Here is a 21573-nt window from a genome sequence, read left to right as displayed (position 1 = left end):
TATATATATATATATATATATAATTAACAAAATTTAAGTAATACAAATTTTATAAATTGGAAATCAAATTGAATGACAACCCAAAAACAATCGACAGATTACTTCACTTTTGCAATAGAGCATCGTAGCTTTTATGAAAATTATAGTTGCAATGTGGAGAGTAATTTTGACTGGGAAAATTTTAGTTTTGGTAAAACTGCACTTCACTTGTTTCCCGCCATTTTACTAAAAGTGACAGTACACAGTAAAAGGTGACATATAATCGTTAATTTGAAGAGTCTGCGAATGTATTGAAAAGATATTTTATCTTATTTTTATACTTGATTATGATATACTAAAATGTAAATACAATGATAAGTCGAAAAGAAATTTAAATTATTGATAATAACTGTCTGGCTTGTTAATATTAAATTCCTATAATCTCAGTCTGGAAGTATAGGATTCACATTTAAATTGTAGAAATATGATTTTATTGAAATGGTTTACAAAATCAAGAATATAATGAATAGATTAAGATCATTTGTTTTATCGCGACTAATTGTCGTTTCCAAACTATATAATTTACATTCTCTATTCTTATTACATAAAAGCTAAAAATTTTATAGTAACTGTTTTAATGTTTCATTTCATAACAATTTGGTCTCAGCATACATATAAGACTTCTTAATACAGTTCAGGCTATTTAACCCTTTAGAGTCAGAGGATCTTGAAACGTCTATGTGTGAGGCTAGTGGGGAGAACGCGAATCGTAGAGTCCCGTTGCGTTCATCGACAGAGCCGCAGTTAGTATTGTTGACGTGAGGAAATAGCCTCTGAAAGTAAGGTTAGAAAAATTTACAAAATTTCATACATTGCTATGTAATTGCAATATTACTTAACTATATTGATAATGAAGCTAAATGCTGTTCTTACTTTGAATTTAAGTTCTTTGATATTCATAATTTAATAAATTAAAAACAAAAAATAAAATTATTTTTTATTTCCCGCCCAGGTGAAATTTTTTCACTTGTAATACGGCCCTGTCACATTTGCTTCGCGCTCTTTCTAATTCTATCGGGCTCCGCCAGACCGAAGAGTGGGGTTTCAAGGTCAGGCTCTAAAGGGTTAATAAAATTGCATCTTATTTGATTTTCTTTCAAACGGTTGATAAGAAAAGAAAAAGAATCAATATTTATATTAGGTGAGCGACAAAAGTTAATAGTTAACAAATGTTGTAATTACAACAACCAGCTTTGTCACCAAAATAGCACCTCCAATCCTTATCGGATCGATAAAATTTTCTACACTTTCTCTATAGGCTATTACTTTGATTGAGTTCTATGATGGGATGAATCGGGCAATTACTTGAGAAGTTGTGGCTGTTTAAAATTTTCATGATTAAGAAAAAAAAATTCATTTTTTCATTATTAAAGTTCATATAACTTTAGGTGCATTCCGAAATGCGTTCAACGTATTTTTAAAATTTACTTAAACGCCATCAATTGATTATGCTTAATTTATTTAATAACGTAGTCGCGAAAGTCATATCTATATCAAAGTCAAATCTAATCCTGTAGTATTTAATTTTTTTGTAAGGTAAAGTACCCAGTACTTGAACACTTCTAAAAATGGGACCAGTAGTTGAACAGACTTTTAGAATTGTTATTGTACAAAATCCGTATATATATTATGAGTAATATGCGCATGTTATAATTATTTAATGATACAGTAATTGATTTCTGTAAGTTGTTCCAATTATAAATAAAAAAAATTATATATTTTTTAACTTTGAAGTTGCCATGTCGAGAATAGCCGATAGATGCTATTTTTTGCATGAAAAAGATGCTATACTGTAAGCTGAACAATCAGTAAAAAAAAAGACATATCATCATTTTAAGTAAACAAAATTGCACCACCCAATAAAATAGTCTTTTCTAAATACTATATATTTTTTGCAAAGACATAAACTAAAGTTTTTATATTAAATTTTAGCGTCTAACTATACCTCCCAATGTTCAAAGCGGTACCCGAAACTTGAACAAGATGGTATTACATGTTCAAGTATTGGGTCCATGTAATTTTCATAGCAGCAGTAGGTGAACAGCGTGAAATGTATTCTAGTGCAATGACAAATAATTAAATTTAATTATTTATTTTTTAAAAAAGATATACGAAAATAAAGTATGAGTGATTCATCAACAATTAGTGTAATAATTTTAAGTGATTTCGTGTGAAAACGTATCTGTCTCATCAAAATAAATTTTTATTATTTTCTAACCAAAAAAAGTTCACAACATATAGGTAAGATGAAAATTATGAATACATGGAAAGAAAATTATTGGGATGGTTCCCATAATTATGTGAAATTCTTTCCTATTCCAGTATAGGAATTACGACCATAAATTATGAAAGCAGTTCCTATTATTATAGGAATGTTTCCCATAATTATAGAAATAGTTCCTATAATTATGGGAATGCTACCCATACCATTATAGGAATGGTCATTATAATTATAGGAATGGTTTCTATAACTTATAGGAAGACTTCCTATAATATTATGGGAATCATTCCCATAATATATAGGAACTATTCCTATAAATTATACGATCCATTCCCATAAATTATAGTAACAATTCATATAACATTATAGGAATGGTTCCCATAATGCAATTGGAATATTTCCTATATCATTATGGGAATAATTCCTATAATATTATGGGAATGGTTCCCATATTGGTATAGGAACTATTCCCATACCATTATGGAAATGGTTCCCATAATGGTATGGGAATTGTACCCAGACTAATATAGGGATGGTTCCCATAATGTATAGGAACCATCCCTATAATAGTATGGCTACAGTTCCTATACCATTATGGGAACTAATCCCATAATGCGTAGGAACACTTCCCATAATTTTCTTTCCGTGTAACATTTATTTTTTAATAAAAAATAATCAGTTACAATTGGTAAAATTTACAATCAAGTTTGTTAAATATTAAATAAATAAATTCATTAGTAATAAAAAATGTAATTAAATAATTTAATACAAATATTTCTCATTTTTTAATGATCATATTAAGTATTCACAGTATTATTTTTAATATTATTTAATAATATGTTATAATTCTTTTAATATTTCAATAAAACGTTGAAAAATTTTGGTGTGCCTGGTTGCCATATATTTTATTAGTTCAACTACTACTCCCGGAGTGTTCAACTACTGCGGCTTGTCAGAGTTGATTGTTCAAGAACTACTCCTTTTATAGTCTATCTTAAAACCGTTATCAAAATATAAATATTCAATTATCTGCGTTACTTTGTGCTTTAATCGATTCAAAATTTTTTATATTTTCATGAAAATCACCACTTTGAACTAATAATTACAACTTTATGTATTAAAAGTAAGGTCAAATACGTTTTACTTTGAAACCTGTTCAACTACTGGGTACTTTACCTTACTCATAAAAAAAATGATTTAAAAATTCTGATACTTGGAGATTGGATATTGAAAATTAATATTAAAGCAATCCTTCCAGATGCATCGGCTAAAAACATTTGTTAACTATTAACTTTTGTCGCTCACCTAATATAAATATTGATTCTTTTTCTTTTCTTATCAACCGTTTGAAAGAAAATCAAATAAGATGCAATTTTATTAACCCTTTAGAGCCTGACCTTGAAACCCCACGCTTCGGTCTGGCGGAGCCCGATAGAATTAGAAAGAGCGCGAAGCAAATGTGACAGGGCCGTATTACAAGTGAAAAAATTTCACCTGGGCGGGAAATAAAAAATAATTTTATTTTTTGTTTTTAATTTATTAAATTATGAATATCAAAGGACTTAAATTCAAAGTAAGAACAGCATTTAGCTTCATTATCAATATAGTTAAGTAATATTGCAATTACATAGCAATGTATGAAATTTTGTAAATTTTTCTAACCTTACTTTCAGAGGCTATTTCCTCACGTCAACAATACTAACTGCGGCTCTGTCGATGAACGCAACGGGACTCTACGATTCGCGTTCTCCCCACTAGCCTCACACATAGACGTTTTAAGATCCTCTGACTCTAAAGGGTTAAAAAAGCAGTTTCAAAATGTTAAATGATCTCTAATATGGAAATTGGTATTTTGTGTTATTAGCACATTGAGATAATTATAATCGAGCAATTTTACGGTTATATACTATACATTATTATTATTATTATTATTATTATGTTAAACTATCGTAAATTGCAGATAGCGTTAAATAAATAAAAATAAATTATTATTATTATTTTAAACTGTATATTGAAATATTGATAGAATCAAAAAGGTATCAATATAAACAAAATTTTTATTTTAAATCGTAATCTAAAATTATTTAATTATGCACATTCACAAAAGTATCATTATTACTGGTCTATCTTTTGAATCTGGAGTATGCGTTATAAAACTTTGCTTCTAGATTATCAAGATCGAAAGGAAACTGATCAATTTTTACATAATACGTAGTACAACGTGGAGATTTCACTAAAAATTTCAACCAAAACTTTATGGTACCTTTGTTAACTATACCGTGTAAATAACTCGAATTATAAATTTTCTTTCGTTTAACATCCACATTGATGCAGTGATCATCAGCAATATTTCTGAGGAGACTATTGACCATCGGATAGATACAATCTGGAACATTAATTACTTGACCATGAATGACATACTAACGTGCCTCAGTCGTCGTATTCGCATGAATGGAATTTGTGGCGTAATCAATCTTTCTGATACTAAGTCTACTGAGGGTAAATGTTCAGGTTTCCGGGGAAATTCCAATCCGTTATAAACAGCCATGGTTCGAATGTTTTTCTTGTTCAAAGATTGTCTGCATGTATTACATATTAAAATATCATCTTTATCGACATGTGGAACTATAATTTTCAAAATATCTTCGTGTTCGGAAGATGGAGGTTGTAAATCATATTTATAGCATAGTCCGTCACAAACTGAACAAACGCTACTAAATGGATTTTCCACAAATTCCATTTTTATTTCTTTATGAGCAAGCTGATGACGGTGAAAATCGCTGTTAAATAACGAAGTAGCATTTTCACTTTCGTCAAGATATGGTGCTTGATTTTGCGATTCTTGAGCCGGTTCTAAATTAACGGAAATGTGCTCTTGCGTACGCTCAGTTGCTCTTTTTTGACGTATTGCGTTGATCTCTTGGTCAGATAATTTGACTAATTCATTCGCATTACTTGAATTATCATGAGTTTGAAAGCTAATATCATCTCCACGATGATGGACAACTGAAGAAGTATCACTAGTTGATTGAACGTGAATTTTTTTCCGGGCTCTGTACCCTCGCATATACTCAGCTCGTATTTTCCTACATGCTACCTTCCAGTCAGAGTAAGGTAAATCAACAACTTTATGTACATTGTTTGAATCATCACTATCTTGTGAAATATCATTTCCTTGTTGAGAGATAACCAAAGGATCGCTGGTTGATTGATTGAGATTTTTTTTTCGGGCTCTGTACTCTCGCGTATACTGATTTAGTATTTTTCTGCGTACGGAGTCCATGTCTTGACAAGGTAATCCGACAGCTTCATTCGGATCATTTGAATCATTATCAGCATGTAAAATACCATCTTCTTTAATGACAATTGGAGAAGTATCACTAGTGGATTGAATGCTAATTTTCTTCCGAGCTCTGTACTTTCGCATATACTCAGTCTTGTTTTTTTTACGTGTGGTCTTGATGTCTTGAGAAGGTAATCCAATAAATTCAAACGGATTATTTAAATTACCACCAGCTATTAAAATATTACCTTCTTTACGGATAATTGAAGAAGTACCACTAGTTGATTGAAGGCGAATTTTCTTCCGAGCTCTGTACTCTCGAAAATACTCAGCTCGCGATTTTTTAGGTTTAACATTGTTTGGCTGTGCTTCTGCAATTTTTGATGCCTTGTCTGGATCAAAAATCTGACTGACTTGACAATTATGACGTTGATGAACATCGATTGGAACAACTACAACATCTTCCTGATAATTTTGGATTGGAATAGCATCTCCACTAGATTCTGCCATCATAAAATCTGGAAATTCATAAGTGTATTATATTAAATTATATGGGTCTAATCATAATACTTTTTTGTGAAACTTGAACTTAAAATACTGTTAAGAAAAAATCTTTATTTTCAAATAAGTCATTAAAATAAATAAACAATTATATTGATGATAAGTAAATAACCGATATTCTACAATTTGACAATATACATTAAAAAAATTTAATAATTTAAATTCAATTTAATACGTTTAATAAAAATATGTGTGGTGAACTATATATATATATATATATATATATATATATATATATATATATATATATATATATATATATATATATATAAGCGAAAAGTTCCGGGGCTGGTCTGCAGGGTTTTCAGATTTTTTTTTTAATAAAACTGACTTTTATGGAGCTAGCCGGGGTATCTAAAATTGACTCTATCTTACGTTATTACCACTTGTAATTTTTTTTTATACAAAAGTGCAGGAGAATAAGAATATTTACCGATGTACAAACGGTTAATGCTAAGACATTAATATCAATAATCAAAACAAGTATATAGTCATTTAAAAAATACTAGTTCATATTAAATAGTAAAATAACATTTTTCTCAAAATACAAGAAACACTGATTAAAAAAATGATTTGGAATAATTCAAAACAAATTAAAATGATTTAAAACAATTCGAATTGACTAATATATAGATATACATTAGGGTGTTTAAAAAAAACAACAAATTTTTTTTTGTAGTATCCAAAAATTGAAAGTATAACTAAAAATAAAAATTTTTGTATCAATCCGGGTTCTTAATAATGATATTAAGGGGTGCCTCGATCCATTTTTCTATTTTTCATTTAAATAACAAGGGAAATTTTTTTTTTTTTTTTTTTTTTTCATAATTTTCTAGCTTACAAACCAATCAACGGATTTTTATGCCTAGTAAATATTTTTGTAGGATATTGAACGCTCTACCAAAAACGTCTCCTATCATTTTTCGATAAATCCCACTGTTCAAAAGTTATTTAAGCTTCATGGTCTCTTAATGGTTTTGCTAAGAAATCAGTCAATGGTCTTAAGCTTATAGAAAATGCATAGAATTACTTTTCAATAATCTTTTTTTTGTATATGCATCTTGAATGACATAAAATTCAAGAAAATATATTAAAAATATGAAAAAAATAGTATTATTATATAAATTTTACTGTTCGTCTATTGGTACACCAAAATGAACCCGTGCCTAGTACCGGAACAGCCAATCATATTAATGTTATCGATAGACATTAACGGTGAGTTTTATTGACTGGCTAAATCAAGTATGTATAATTGTTATAAAAAATAGATTAAGTATAGATAAACTCTAATTTAAATCATAAAAAATAAATTTTTGTTTTTAGTTTTTTTTTCAATTATTTTTCTAGTATAGCCTCAAATGATTTATTTTGTTTCTATTCTTTAGTTCAAAATATTTATTTTCATTGAATATTCAATCATTTTAAAATTTTGAATACATTTTACATTATGGGTGTGATATAGCAGACATCAGACAAATTTAAAATTATTAATAAATCGAGTAAATAATTAATAATATAAAATTAAAAAAAATTCGAATTCAAAAAATTTTGAAATTAATAGTGCTTTTGTGTAAATATTATTTTTTTAATTATTTATCTAATTTATTTATAATTTTAAAGTTCTCTGATGTCTGCTACATTCATACTCGTTTTACATTCATATTATTTAATAATCATTAATATTTTCACCATGAATAAATGCAAAAAATAACATTTTATTTACTGTTCCGGTATTAGGACAACCGAATTCCCGTATTGGGACAAGGTTATTTCAGGGTTCCGGTATTGGGTCTTTTGGGTGTCATAGAAAAAAAATTTTTTTTTATATTAAATTTAAGAAAAATGAACTAATTTGATTATTTTTGAATTGGTAAATGTCTATTCTATATGATGTAATAAATTATTTTGGTTTATAATTTATTTAAATATTTTTAAAACGATAAAAATCAGTCATATACCCTTCGTCGTTCCGGTATTGGGACATTTACCTTATGATAATTATAATTTACGAATACTTACAATGATATTGACGGGTTAAGATAACCTATAAATAAAAATTTAACCGACGTGTTTTTTTTACTATAAATAGTTTTTTTATCTTTTAACTAGTAACTTACACTGCTAACGTTTATAATTTACAAATATGCGTTGAATATTAGAATATAATTTTATAATTTGAACTGATGAACCATTATACTACACTTTTACAATTATCAAATTGAATATTATAAACACGTTGATTTGACCGCGGCATTCATGCGATTTTAAAACATATAAACAGCATGTAGAGTAGTATTGGGAACTGACACGGAGGCGTTGCTTGAACATGTCGGACAGTAGCTTAAATTTTTAAATGCGTAACCCATGTGATATAGTACAGCTTGGAGCATTCATGCCTGGTCACATTATTTCTCACTCGTAGTCAATCTATTGAAATGTACAATATTGGCCATAAATTCACGACGGGTGACGTTCAAATCGGTAAAATAAACTAAAGATAAATAAACATTTAGAAAATTAAATTTAAATAGATAAAAAAGTAGATAATATAAAAAATTTATAAAAAAAAAAAACAAACAGTAAAAAAATACTTAGGTAATAATTTAAATGGATAAAAAAATATATCGGTAATAAAAATAACAGAAAAATGAAAACTACTCTAAAAAAAAAATTAGCCAATTAAAACTGAGAAAAAAAAAATTGCGCGCATTTTTAAAATCGTCTAACAAAAAATTTGTAAAATTATAAATATTGATATATGAAAAAAACTATATAAAAAATACATAATAAAAAAAAACATATGGTGAACAAAGAAACGGATAATTTAATTTAAAAAAAAAAAAAAAAATTTACAAATAAAAAAAAAAGATAAATATACATTAATCTATTCGATTAAGCTAATAATTATAAAAAATTGCAAAAACAAAAATTTATAATTATATAAATTGATAAAAAAAATTCAGTATAATTAAAAATATAGATGAAAAAAAAAAATAATTAATTTCCTGAGTAAAAAAAATTGCAGATAAATATAAATAAAAATAAATATAATATAGATAAATAAATAAAAGAATAAATTTATAATTGTAAAAAAAAACACCAATTTTTAAACATTTGGATGAATATAATTATCTATATTTAAACATATAGATAAATAAACAATTGCACAAAAGACTTGATTTCAAAATAAATATTTATAAAATTAATCTGCTGGGCTTGGAATCTGTGTCCTTCCGATAACAAGTATACTTGTTAATGAGAAATAAATCTCATGAGAAATAAATCCAGGGTAATATGGAGCATGTGATTCGTTAAATGCTCACATTGACAGATGCTTAAGTGAATCTGGACATGTTAGACATTGTGAAGGAATATGTTGAAAAATATTCTAAATAAATTGATAATTTATAAAATTATAATTTATTTCAAAACTTAAATATTAATTAAATGAATTATCTATAAAAAAAAATTCGACATGTTAATGAAATAAAATCCGACAATTTTATTGATTCGAATTAATTCACATTAAAGATAACCTCTTCCACTGTTTATATTTATTTGTTTACCTAAAACTGTCAAATTCTTCCACTACTAGCCATTTTAATTAACATCACAAATATGCCAAATTCACGTTTTACTTGCGCTCCAGAGTAACCAACATTATTTTTCAAGCGCTTACCATACATTTCAATAGATTGACTCCAAGTGAGAAATAATGTGACCAGGCATTAATGCTCTAAGCTGTACCCTAATAGCCACATTAGCTTGAAGTTGACGGTAAATTGATGTTGAAATCACCCGAAATTTGCTGTCCGAATTTTCCGACAATTTGACTGTAAAAGTTGAAAATAAAAATTTGCGATTAATTTTTCTTCAATTTATACATGAAAATGTCTAAAATTTGACGATAAAACGATACTTCACAATTTTTCAAGTCAAATTAACAAAAAAACGGCATAAAATTTGCCTGAAAATTGATGACAACTTTTTTCTAGTCAACTTTTGAAGTAAATTTGCATTCTAATTCAGTCAGTAGTTTACGCGTAAACTTACGTGAAATTCAATAGTAAGTTGCATACAAATCGTCGTAAAAAATGGAAAAGTCCGGAGTTGACGGAAATTTGACGAAAAACTCAACGAAACTTTTGTATGTAAACTTTTGCTAAAGTAACTTTTGAAACGTATCTGGCAATATAGAATCGGTTTTTTTCAAAGGTGATGAGCAAACTTTCATTAGAGAAGTAACTTAATTTATTTTCAATAACTTCTTCCAAGCATTTAATTTATCAACTTTTTTCACACTATCAAAAAAAAATTTCTTATGACACTGAACGATCACCAGCCTCCGGAAATTTATAGAAAACCGCGTTCAAATTTTTCATTTGCTTGAGTCCAACAATCTCTTCCTACACAAAATATTCAATTTTTTTTACTTTTTACGTCGAATCGACAGCATTTTTCTTCAATCGAATTTTTATCGTATCGTTCAAAGACCTTTTTTTTCATTAACTAATGTTAGAAACAAATGGGGTTTTTCAAACTCCAGAGTACCGATGAGAAAGGTATTGGGCTTGGGTAATTCAACAAATTTATGTACATTATTTAAATCATCACCAGCTTGTAAATATCATTTTCTTGTTGAGGGATAACCAAAGGATGACTGGTTGATTGATTCAGATTTTTTTTTCGGGCTCTGTATTCTCGCATATACATAGCCACTGATTGACAGCATTTATTCTGAAACGAATTTCCATCGTATCGATTTGTTTATAACATTATAGTTAACAACAAAAAAAAAAAATAAAGTCTTTGGACGATGGATGGACGATACGATGGAAATTCGTTTATTAGGTATCGACATTTTGTCAATTTGGTTTTTATTTTCTTAAATTTTTAATGTAAATGACAATAAGAGAAAAATTTGTTAGGAGAAGATATATATGTAGGAGGAGAAAAACACAGGTGTTAAGTAGCAGCGCAAGTAGTTCAGTGCTCGTCACTAGATCATACCGAACATTTGTATTATTTGTATAGAAACCGGCTCATTTGAATTGTCAGCGAATTCAAAAAGGATTGAAGAGCCAGACTGAGACTTTTCTTCAGTTGTATTGAATAAACTAGACTCATTGATAATTGCCGGAAACTCCGATTGAGTAATACTATTCAATAACGTAGTCGCGACGGTCATATCTATATCAGACTCAAATCAAATTCTGTAGTATTTAATTTTTTTGTACTCATCAGAAAATTGATTTGAAGATTATGATACTCAGGGATTGGATATTGAAAATTAATATTAAAACAATCCTTCCAGATGCATCGGCTAGAAATTTTGTTCGTATAAATAAGAGTGTAAATACGTAGATACCCAAAAGGTCCAAAGAAAAGTAACGAATCTGCTCATTGCTGGAGCTGTCATTTCGCTTGCGTAAAATTCACACTAACATTATAATAGCATTAGTTCGTTAATTGTACAAGTAAGGGATCATAATAGTTTATAACTTTTTAAAAATCGATTTTTTTTTACATTTTTCGGCAGTAAATGTATCAAAAATGTAAAAACGATCGAAGCAGTTTAAATATGTTATTTCGTGACTTTTACTAGCTGAGCGCGCTCACCCAACCTGTCTTTTGTTTAATCCTTCCTTTCTGCCTTTATTTATTTAACCAGCTGCTTGCTTCAAAGAGGCCAGAACAAAATTCAGAAGAAGGCTACAGTGAAAAAAATTAAATTTCCCGGGTCAAAAATAATACTTAATTCAGGCTCACTTCGCCTTATTTTCTTTTGAAGTTTTCGATTTGCTGACGATTTTCCGATAATATCTCGACTTTTTCGACTTAAATTCAATTTTTTCCATATTAGTTTCAACTTATTTCAACTCATTCGTATTTTATGGTCTTAGTTTGAACTTATTCGTCTTTACTTCGAGCACGATAGTCATTCACCTTACTTTTGACTTGCTAAATCAAGTTGAAAAAAAGTTATTTATTCGTCTTACTTTCACCTCAATCTATACAAATTTTTTCACCTTAGTTTTGACTTTTTCACCTTATAATTTAAATCAAATAAGTCTTCATCAAGTCAGTTTCGACTAGATTTTGACTTTTTTGCCTCACATTTTAAGTCGAATAAGTCTAAACCAAGTCAAATTCGACTTGATTTAGACTTTTTCGTCTGAAATCGTGACCAAGTAAGCCAGTTAAGTCTAAACCAAGGCAAAAACTTACTGCATTTCATGTCTCCGTAAAAAAAAATTCAAGTTTGTCTTGTGAAAAACAGCTCCAAATTTCGACTTGGTAAACCACGTCTAAATAAAGTTTTATTTTAGACCCGGGTTTCGAAGAGATATAAGGCATTTTATATGGTGCAGGTATCGCTGGTTAAGGTAAAAGTCATAAATTTTCATTAAAAAAAATTAACCTTTCAACGGGCTATTTTCAAAACAACGTTTTATGGGTAGGCGACGGTGATTTCTCTGAAACCACTGAACTGATTCCTATGCAATTTTAACCACTTCTTCTACATGTAATAGCTTCAGCGCATTCTGTAACCGTATTAAAATTTTAATTTTTACGATTTTTTTTTGCTATAAACAGTGAAAAAAAAAATTATCTTTGTATTTTTTATTTTTTCATTTTAAGTGAGCCGTTATTGAGATATCAACGTTGCCAGCGACATATCTACTTTTCAAGGGGTTACATTTGCCAGTTATTTTTGAGTATAAAAAAAGTCCGAAATAAATAAAAAAAAATCGGTGCGGGTATCGCTAAATGTGTACACGCAGAAAAGTGGATTATTTTGGCAGTTATTAAATGCTATAATAAACTTTTATTTTAAATTAATCTTGTATATGAGTAACACATTTATTATTAATTTATTATTATTATTATTTTAAACTGTATATTAAAAATTGATACAATCGAAAAGGTATCAGTATAAACAAAATTCCTATTTTAAATCATGATTCAAAATTATTTTATTATATACATTCACAAAAAGTATCATTGTTATTGGTCTATCTTTTAAATCTACAGCATGAGTTATAAGATTTTGGTTCAAGGTTAACACCATCGAAAGAAAACTGATCAATTTTTATATAATACGTAGTATAACGTGGAGATTTCACTAAAAATTTCAACCAAAGTTTTATGGTACCTTTGTTGACTATACCGTGTAAATAACTCGACTTATAAATTTTTTTTCGTTTAACATCCACATTGATACAGTGATCATCAGCAATATTTTTAAGGAGACTATTGACCATCGTATAGATACAATCGGAAACATTAATTACTTGACCATGAATGACATATTGACCATTAACTTGCCTCAGTCGTCGTATTTGCATGAATGGAATTCGTGGAGAAATCAATCTTTCTGAAATTAAGTCTAACGAGGGTAAATGTTCAAGTTTCCGTGGAAATTCGAATCCGTTATAAACAGCCATGGTTCGAATGTTTTTCGTGTCCAAAGATTGTCTGCATGTATTACATATTAAAATATCATCTTTATCAAGATGTGGAACTATAATTTTCAAAATATCTTCATGTTCGGAAGATGGAGGTTGTAAATCATATTTAAAGCATAGTCCGTTACAAGCTGAACAAACGCCATTAAATGGATTTTCCACAAATTCCATTTTTATTTCTTCATGAGCAAGCTGATGACGGTGAAAATCGCTGTTAAATAACAGAGTAGCATTTTCACTCTCGTCAAGATATGGTACTTGATTTTGCGATTCTTGAAATGGTTCTAATTTAACGGGAATGTGTTCTCGCATACTCTCAGTTGCTCTTTTCTGACGTACTGCGTTGATGTCTTGGTCAGATAATTCGACTAATTCATGCGCATTACTTGGGTCATCACAAGTTTGAGAGCTAATATCATCTTCTTGAAGATGGGCAACTGAAGAAGTATCACTCATGGGTTGAATGCAAATTTTTTTCTGGGCTCTGTACCCTCGCATATACTCAGTTCGCATTTTCCTACGTGTCACTTTGGAGTTGGGCTTAGGTAATTCAACAAATTTATGTACATTATTTGAATCATCAGCTTGTAAAATATCATTTTCTTGTTGAGGGATAACTAAAGGATCACTGGTTGATTGATTAAGATTTTTTTTTCGGGCTCTGTATTCTCGCATATACATAGCCAGTGTTTTTCTACGTAGGGCTTTAATGTCTTGACAAGGTGATTTGACACCTTCAATCGGATTATTTAAATCATTATCAGCTTGTAAAATACTATCTTCTTTAATGACAAATGAAGGAGTATCACTAGTGGATTGAATGCAAATTTTCTTCCGAGCTCTGTACACTCGCATATACTCAGCTGTTGATTTTCTACGTTGCACTCTGACGTTTCGACAAGGTAATCCGACAAATTCAAACGGATTACTCAAAATGTCATCAGCTTGTAAAACATTATCTTTTTGATGGACACCTGAAGAAGTACCATTAGTTAATTGACGGCGAATTTTTTGCCGGGCTCTGTACTCTCGCATATACTCAGCATTGTTTTTTCTACGTGTCGTATTGATGTCTCGACAAGGTAATGCAACAAATTCAAACGGATTATTTAAATTACCACCAGCATTTAAAGTATCACCTTTTTTAAGGGCAATTGAAGGAGTGTCACTAGTGGATTGAATGCGAATTCTTTTCCGAGCTTTGTACTCTCGAAAATATTCAGTTCGCGTTTTTTTAGGAATAAGATTGTTTGGCTGCGCTTCTGCAATTTTTAATGCCTTGTCTGGATCAAAAATCTGACTGACTTGACAATTATGACGTTGATGAACATCGATTGGAACAACTACAACATCTTCCTGATAATTTTGGATTGGAATAGCATCTCCACTAGATTCTGCCATCATAAAATCTGGAAATTCATAAGTGTATTATATTAAACTATATGGGTCTAATCATAATACTTTTTTATGAAACTTGAACTTGAAATACTGTTAAGAAAAAATATTTATCTTCCAATAAGTCATTAAAATAAATAAAATAATTAAATTGATGATAAGTAAATAACCGAAATCCTACAATTCGACAATATAGATTAAAAAAATCTAATAATTTAAATTTGATTTAATACTTTAAAGAAAAATACTTATAGATATTAAGAAATACAAGCTCCAGTATATATTGGCAATAATGTTTTCGAGTTCAAAGAGCTCGAAAATAGTAGGAAGTTCCAGGGCTGGTCCGCAGGGTTCCTAGATTTTTTTTTATAAAACTGATTTTTATGGAGCTAGCCGGGGAATAGTAAAATAACATTAGACTCAAACTACAAGAAACGTTTAGGTACTTTAAGTACGATTAATTCTTATTGGTATAAGATAAATTAGTCTTTCAGTGTGTATATATCAATATAATAATTATAATTTAGGAATACTAACAATGATATTGATGGGTTAAGATAACCTATCAATTAAAATTTTACCAATGTGTTATTTTTTTCCTCTAAATAGTTTTTTATCTTTTAACTAGTAACTTACACTGCTAATGTTTATAATTTACACATATGCATTGAATATAAGAATAAAATTTTATAATTTGAACTGATGAACCACTTTACTACACTTTTACGATTATTAAATTAAATAGTACGAACACGTTGATTCAACCGAGAAATTCATGTGATTTAAAAACACATAAACAAACTGCATGTATAGTAGTATTGGGAACCGACACGGAGGCGTTGCTTGAACATGTCGGACAGTAGCTTACATTTTTAAATGCGTAACCCATGTGATAGTAGGGTAAACAAATGAAAAGTTATTAAATTTCATAAACAAATTATCTTGGACCGGTAAAAACTTAAACCAGAAAATATATATGATCCCGAAAGAATTTTTTTTGTTGCCTATTTAGTTAAATGAGGAATAATCAGCGAAAAGAATGATAAATATGTAATCGTACTTACCGCGCTTTTTGTATAAATGTTTCATGTGAAAGAAACCCCCATCATATTATTGCAAAAATTACAAAAATTAAAGAATATTAAATTATTATTATAATTAATATTTATTTACTTAAAAAAACAAAAATAATATTTTTAGTTTTTAAGTTTTAAGTTAAATTTTACAAACGTATCTGACAATATATAATCGGTTCTTTTTTAAATGTACGGAGCAAACTTTCATTTGAAGAGTAACTTAATTTATTTTCAATAACTTCTTCCAAACATTTTATTTATCAACTTTTTCCAAATTATCAAAAAAAAATTTTCTTATGACACTGAACGATCACCAGCCTCCGGAAATTTATAGAAAACCGCGTTTAAATTTTTTATTTGCTTTAGTTCGATATCTCTTATTGCACAAAATACTCAATTTTTTTTTACTTTTTACGTTCTCTAAATATTCCAACTTCTATTTAAATTGTTATTTTTTAATAATTTGTTGTATAAAATTTATTGATGATGTTAACAGTATGCATTTACCGTGTATTTATTTGACTGTTGTAAGCTATCATTAGTTTCATTTTTGACCACTAGACTGCGTAACCCAGTTTGTCAGTTTCCAATACAATAGAATGGCGCAAAAAAATCGACTTAGGTAAATGACCCAGTTATTGACCCTGGCCCAGTTACTGTCCTTTTCAATTTTTTTTTTTTTTACTTAAAAAGCGATAATTAAAAAAAAAAAGTTTGAAAAATCCATAAGTGCACGCCTCGAACGTTCATGTTCCAATAAAATTTATAAATTATAAATTTTCATTTTTAATTACAAAATTTTTTAATAAACATCTAGCAAGAAAATTGTTTTTTTTTTTTTTTTTTTTTTTTTTTTTAATTTAGTTAAGGTAATTTGGTAGCCGCATTCCGAAGTCAAAACAGTATCAAAATTATTATTTTTTTTTTTTTTGATTTCAATCATTCAATGAAGTTCATAATAATTTAAGATAATTAATAATTATATTTTATAAGCTATAATTAATATGCAGAAACAAATGGTAATAATTTTTTTTTAATTACATAAATTGTTTCGACTGCAACTAAACAGTACCACAGTTGTTATTTTATGAAAATTGGTACTTCTGTTTACACTAGTTTCTTTGACAGTTTAAAGTGTATCACGTGTATGTGTAGTAAATATACCTTATAATCCCGGTAAATTTTTGACAGTTCATAATAATACGGTAAATGTAACTGACACACAATTTAATAAGAAAAAAAATTGTTAAATAAATAATGAAATCGGTGATAGTATGGCACAGATCAGCCAAGTTAATAAATTGTTATTATTTTAATGACAAAAAATTAATTTGACACAATTTATTGTTACCATTTGAACAGTGATAATTATTAATATATAGTTTACCTCTTCAACTATTTAATTTGTATTTTTTTATCAATCTAATACCCCATATACATCAAATAAATATTTATTTTTATTTATAAATATAAATAATGTACTAATCTTCACACCTAATAATTTTTTAATTTATAAAAAACATTAATTATTTTTTGTTTAATTTTAATAATTGAAATATGAACTTTCCCGTAATTTTTACACATCTTATCTTATTAATGATAAGTATTCATGATTATTATTCATTTAACTCTTTGGTTTGTATTTATTACCAGTCCAGTATTTAACGATCATCATATAAATATATGTTTATTCTTTGAATGTAAACAATAATTTAAATTTTGCGCGCACAGCAGAACCACCATCTTTCCCTAGTATAAATAAGAGGGGCGCAGAATAAGTTACAAATCAAAGACAGAAATCTTTCTGTCACACAAAAAAATTAATTTAAAAAAAACCATGAGGTAAATTGTTTCGAAATTTGGTAGATAGATATTTTAGATATTATATCGTAGACTGAATAGTCTTTTTGCCTAGATTAATTATGCCATTTTTTTACAAATCATCAACTTCCTGTTAAGTTGAATAAAAGACAGCCATAAGAGGCCCTGTATTTTTACGAAAGTGTAATTAATTATACTTCTTAAACGGTATGGTAAAAAATTCTGGTTTTTCGTTTTTAAGGGCTTGAAAATATAATCTTTGAAACTGAAGTAAGGGTTAACTGTTGGAGGTTTGACTACCAAATTTTCTTAATTCTATGACAGTTAGCAATAAAAAAAATTATCTGATGGTAAAGTAGAACCTTATGATAGAACCTTATGATGTCAGCAAAGTTCGATGATAAAAAAAAACATTTCCGATAAAATGAAAAAGTGGATGTAGTGTGTATTTGTTTACTTGGTGCCGGTTTTAACAGAAATGATTTGTTATAAAAAAACGAGAAGGACTACAGTAGTGATTTTCGAAAAGGACCTTCTTTGCATAATTTTGAAGACAGTGAAAAAAATAAACTTATTTTGTCAAGTCGTTTACGAGATATTTGTGCCATACACTTTTTTTGGACTACGGACTAACTGACGTCCACGATACATATTTTTTATTGAATTTTATTTATTATAATACGTATCGGACAACTTAATGAAAGTATCAGTCTTATTAATTAGTGTTTCCTCTTTATATTAATGTGATTTTTTTAACCTGTCAATGTGATATGAAAATAATACATACAGTTTAATGCGAGAAAATCGCTTGACCGTGACAAGTTCGTTATAAAGTACAACCTCTCCGCTTCGCGTTTAAGGCGTGCATAAAAAAAAATCATTTTTTTCTTTATTTATTGTAATTTATTCTGAGCCTAATTAATGCCAATTTAGAAAATATCAACTGAATAAAAAAAAATATTTTAGCCATAAGTGGCTGAGGAATCCATTTTTTAAGTAGAGTCTAAACAGTTTACGTTAAGAGGTACGACGATTGAATCCGTGCACTAATTATCAGGTAAGTAAAAATATTTAACTAAAAATAGATGGATAAATGAATATTTAATTAAAATGTATTTTTACACATTTATAGAACATATTAAAATGAGTTTTGTTGTTGAAATTTGAGGCCCAATAACTAGACTCAATTTTAAAAGTATGATGGAGTTGTTGACCCTATAATTCTAACTTGTGCGAGCGAGCTTATCTGTTCAATTACATGTCTATAAAATGTAAAAATATTAATATTTATAGTTTTCTTAGATTATTTTCTACTATTATTCATAATACAGTCATAAATTAACATTTAATATTCATTTTTAAAAATAAAAGATCATAATTAGATTTTGAAAACACATATTCTTGGAGTGATGAAATTATTGTAAAAATAATGTCAATTTCGATAGTAATTAAATTGTTATGACTCTTTTGGTTGAATAACATATTTATTGTGACAAAATTAATTTTTTTATTGTTTTTTTATTAAAGAGTTTAAAAAAAAAAAGACAACGAGTTACGATGAAAATAATGAGAACAAGCGCTAGCCAAAGTGACTTTAATTATTTATATTTTAAATATTGAAAAACTATGTTTTTGTTATAATAAATATTGAATTCATTTATGTTAATAATAATTTTAGTTGATTGAAACTTAGTAAGTAGTTCATAACTTAATCATGGTTTGTGTAAGTTTGAGGGTCAGAAACTGCGACCTGAAAAATTCTGAAGGTCAGAAACTGAGTCTCTGAATGTCAATGTTTAAAACGTCAATTTAAATTATGAATTCAATTCAAATAATTATTTTACGTGCATGACTATTTGACAAATCATAAACTATTAGTCGATAGAGTTATTTGTCTCATTAAATTAAATCTTATTTAATTATTACAGGATTAGGATATTTTTAGTGACCATTTTTTTTTTTTTTTTTTTTTTTTATAATTAGCTAGTTAACGATTTTTATTGAACAGAGTCCAAAACCGAATGTTTTAGTACAATATTGTGGTTAGAAGAACCACAGTTTTTTTTCCGTGTACAAAAAAAGATCTGATGACATTTTGCGATAAGTCTGATAGTTTCGCTGGAAAAGTGAAAGGATCTCGAAATTTACTATTTTTTGTAGGGAATTCAATTTCCTTTAGGAATATACATTGCTCAAATTTTTCAGATAGATGATTTACGAGTTTTAGGTGAAAAATGAAATTTCTATCAAAAAACGAATAGTCGTAACGATACACCTCTTAATATCAATATTAAGGGCTCAAACTTGCACAATAATTTTTTTTGGTCATCAGGAATAATATTTTCACAGTATCGAAAGAAAACAAAATTTGAAAAATCCGAAAGTGCACGACTCATAATGCTCATTTGTTATGAAATAATAAAATAAAAATAAAAAAATGGCGGGAAGTACGAATAAATTTAAAATATTTACAATTTTCTATCATTAAAATTTGTTGTTTTTTTTTTTTTTTTTAATTATATTAGTAATTTTTTTAAATTATAAAAGAATTTTTTCAAAATATCTTGATTAATAACAAAAAAAAATATATGTAAATAAAATCAATTAAAAAAAAAATTGAATTGAAAAAATTCAGGCTTACCAATTAGCAATAACACAAAAAAAACAGCTGTACTAGGACGGTAAATAGTGTGCAAGCGCCCCTGGTGGAATAAATGTACGTATAATGTATAGGGGCATGTTCAGAAACACACTCTGGAAGAGAAAATATTCAAATCCTGCGTTCAGAAATATCCTTTAGTCGAATCCGAGGTGCGATTTAACATTACAAAGGTACCAATTACACCTGGATAGGTAATTCTTCACCTTCAGAGTATAATTCTGAACACGCCCTAGATGTATCACCATCCATATTAATTTTACATAGATATATATACATATGTATAGTTTTACAGTCTTTTGCTTCTTTTATTAATTGTGATTAAACGACACTGAGTTACCTAGCCATTTTCAATAGGGGATCTAAAAATCTTTCAAAGAATTTAAAAAAAAAAATTTCATTCAATTACTGGATTTTCTCGCAAGTTATCGTGTATACGAGATTCATACTTGACGCACAGGAATTTTTTTTAAACTATTTTGATGATTTTTCGGTTTTTATTGAACTAAATAAATTTTTGAAAAGTATGGAATTAATCTCCATTAAATTATCTTCAAAATGGTGTGCAACATATCTTAATTCCGTGAATCAACAAAGGTATAATAATTAAAATAGTTGCCGAAGTGAGGCGAAAATAATTTTTCGATCGTAAAGCACTCTTTGATGCTTCGCATCATGAATCGTGCAAAAATAGACGATTTTTTTGGCTCAGTCTAATATATATATTAAACTGTTTCAAATTAGGGGACTATTTTTTTTTTTTTTTTTTTTTCAATGAACATTGAAAAATCGAAAAGGTATCTTAAAATATGGTGACAGTTAAAATTTAAGCTCTTAATATTGATATTTAGAGGTGGCTATTGATAATTTTCGGTTTTTCATTTAGTAACATGGTAAAAAATACATAACTTCTGAAAAAATCAAGATACAAAAAATCTCTCCTCACACATTTTGTAGCAAATTTACTGATCTAAAAAAAAAGCATTTTATGAATTTTGCATAAATTCAACTATTCACAAGATATCCGACGTCAAAATTTGATAAAATTC

The 21573-nt window shown here is 28.1% G+C and overlaps 2 protein-coding genes across 5 annotated transcripts; both read right to left on the bottom strand.

Moving 5' to 3' along the window:
- Positions 1-2850: 2850 nt before the first annotated feature.
- Positions 2851-8411, bottom strand: LOC103577706 (uncharacterized). 3 transcript variants are annotated; one of them, XM_008558479.3, is made up of 3 exons: positions 8124-8410; positions 5792-6061; positions 2851-5725 (listed from the first exon to the last, which is right to left on the bottom strand). In XM_008558479.3, the coding sequence occupies exons 2-3, from the start codon at positions 6054-6056 to the stop codon at positions 4659-4661; spliced, it is 1332 nt and encodes a 443-aa protein (XP_008556701.2). In that variant the 5' UTR covers positions 6057-6061; positions 8124-8410; the 3' UTR covers positions 2851-4658. The 3 variants fall into 3 exon arrangements, with proteins under 3 accessions (XP_008556701.2, XP_053598924.1, XP_014297814.1); XM_053742949.1 differs by having other exon boundaries at positions 2852-6061; positions 8222-8411; XM_014442328.2 differs by having other exon boundaries at positions 2852-6061.
- Positions 8412-13048: 4637 nt separating this feature from the next.
- LOC103577701 (uncharacterized) lies at positions 13049-15750 on the bottom strand. Of its 2 annotated transcripts, none has more exons than XM_014442329.2 (2): positions 15506-15750; positions 13049-14982 (listed from the first exon to the last, which is right to left on the bottom strand). In XM_014442329.2, the coding sequence occupies exon 2, from the start codon at positions 14975-14977 to the stop codon at positions 13121-13123; it is 1857 nt and encodes a 618-aa protein (XP_014297815.1). In that variant the 5' UTR covers positions 14978-14982; positions 15506-15750; the 3' UTR covers positions 13049-13120. The 2 variants fall into 2 exon arrangements, with proteins under 2 accessions (XP_014297815.1, XP_014297816.1); XM_014442330.1 differs by having other exon boundaries at positions 15605-15750.
- Between the last annotated feature and the right edge of the window lie 5823 nt (positions 15751-21573).

This window comes from Microplitis demolitor, chromosome 2 (genome assembly GCF_026212275.2).
Source record: "Microplitis demolitor isolate Queensland-Clemson2020A chromosome 2, iyMicDemo2.1a, whole genome shotgun sequence".
In the NCBI taxonomy this organism is placed as follows: Eukaryota; Metazoa; Arthropoda; class Insecta; order Hymenoptera; family Braconidae; genus Microplitis; species Microplitis demolitor.
This window is presented reverse-complemented; position numbering and strand designations above follow the sequence as displayed.

Excerpts from the sequence above, each read along its gene's own strand:
- LOC103577701 (XM_014442329.2), bottom strand. The coding sequence starts at position 14,977 with ATGATGGCAGAATCTAGTGGAGATGCTATTCCAATCCAAAATTATCAG.
- LOC103577706 (XM_053742949.1), bottom strand. The coding sequence starts at position 6,056 with ATGATGGCAGAATCTAGTGGAGATGCTATTCCAATCCAAAATTATCAG.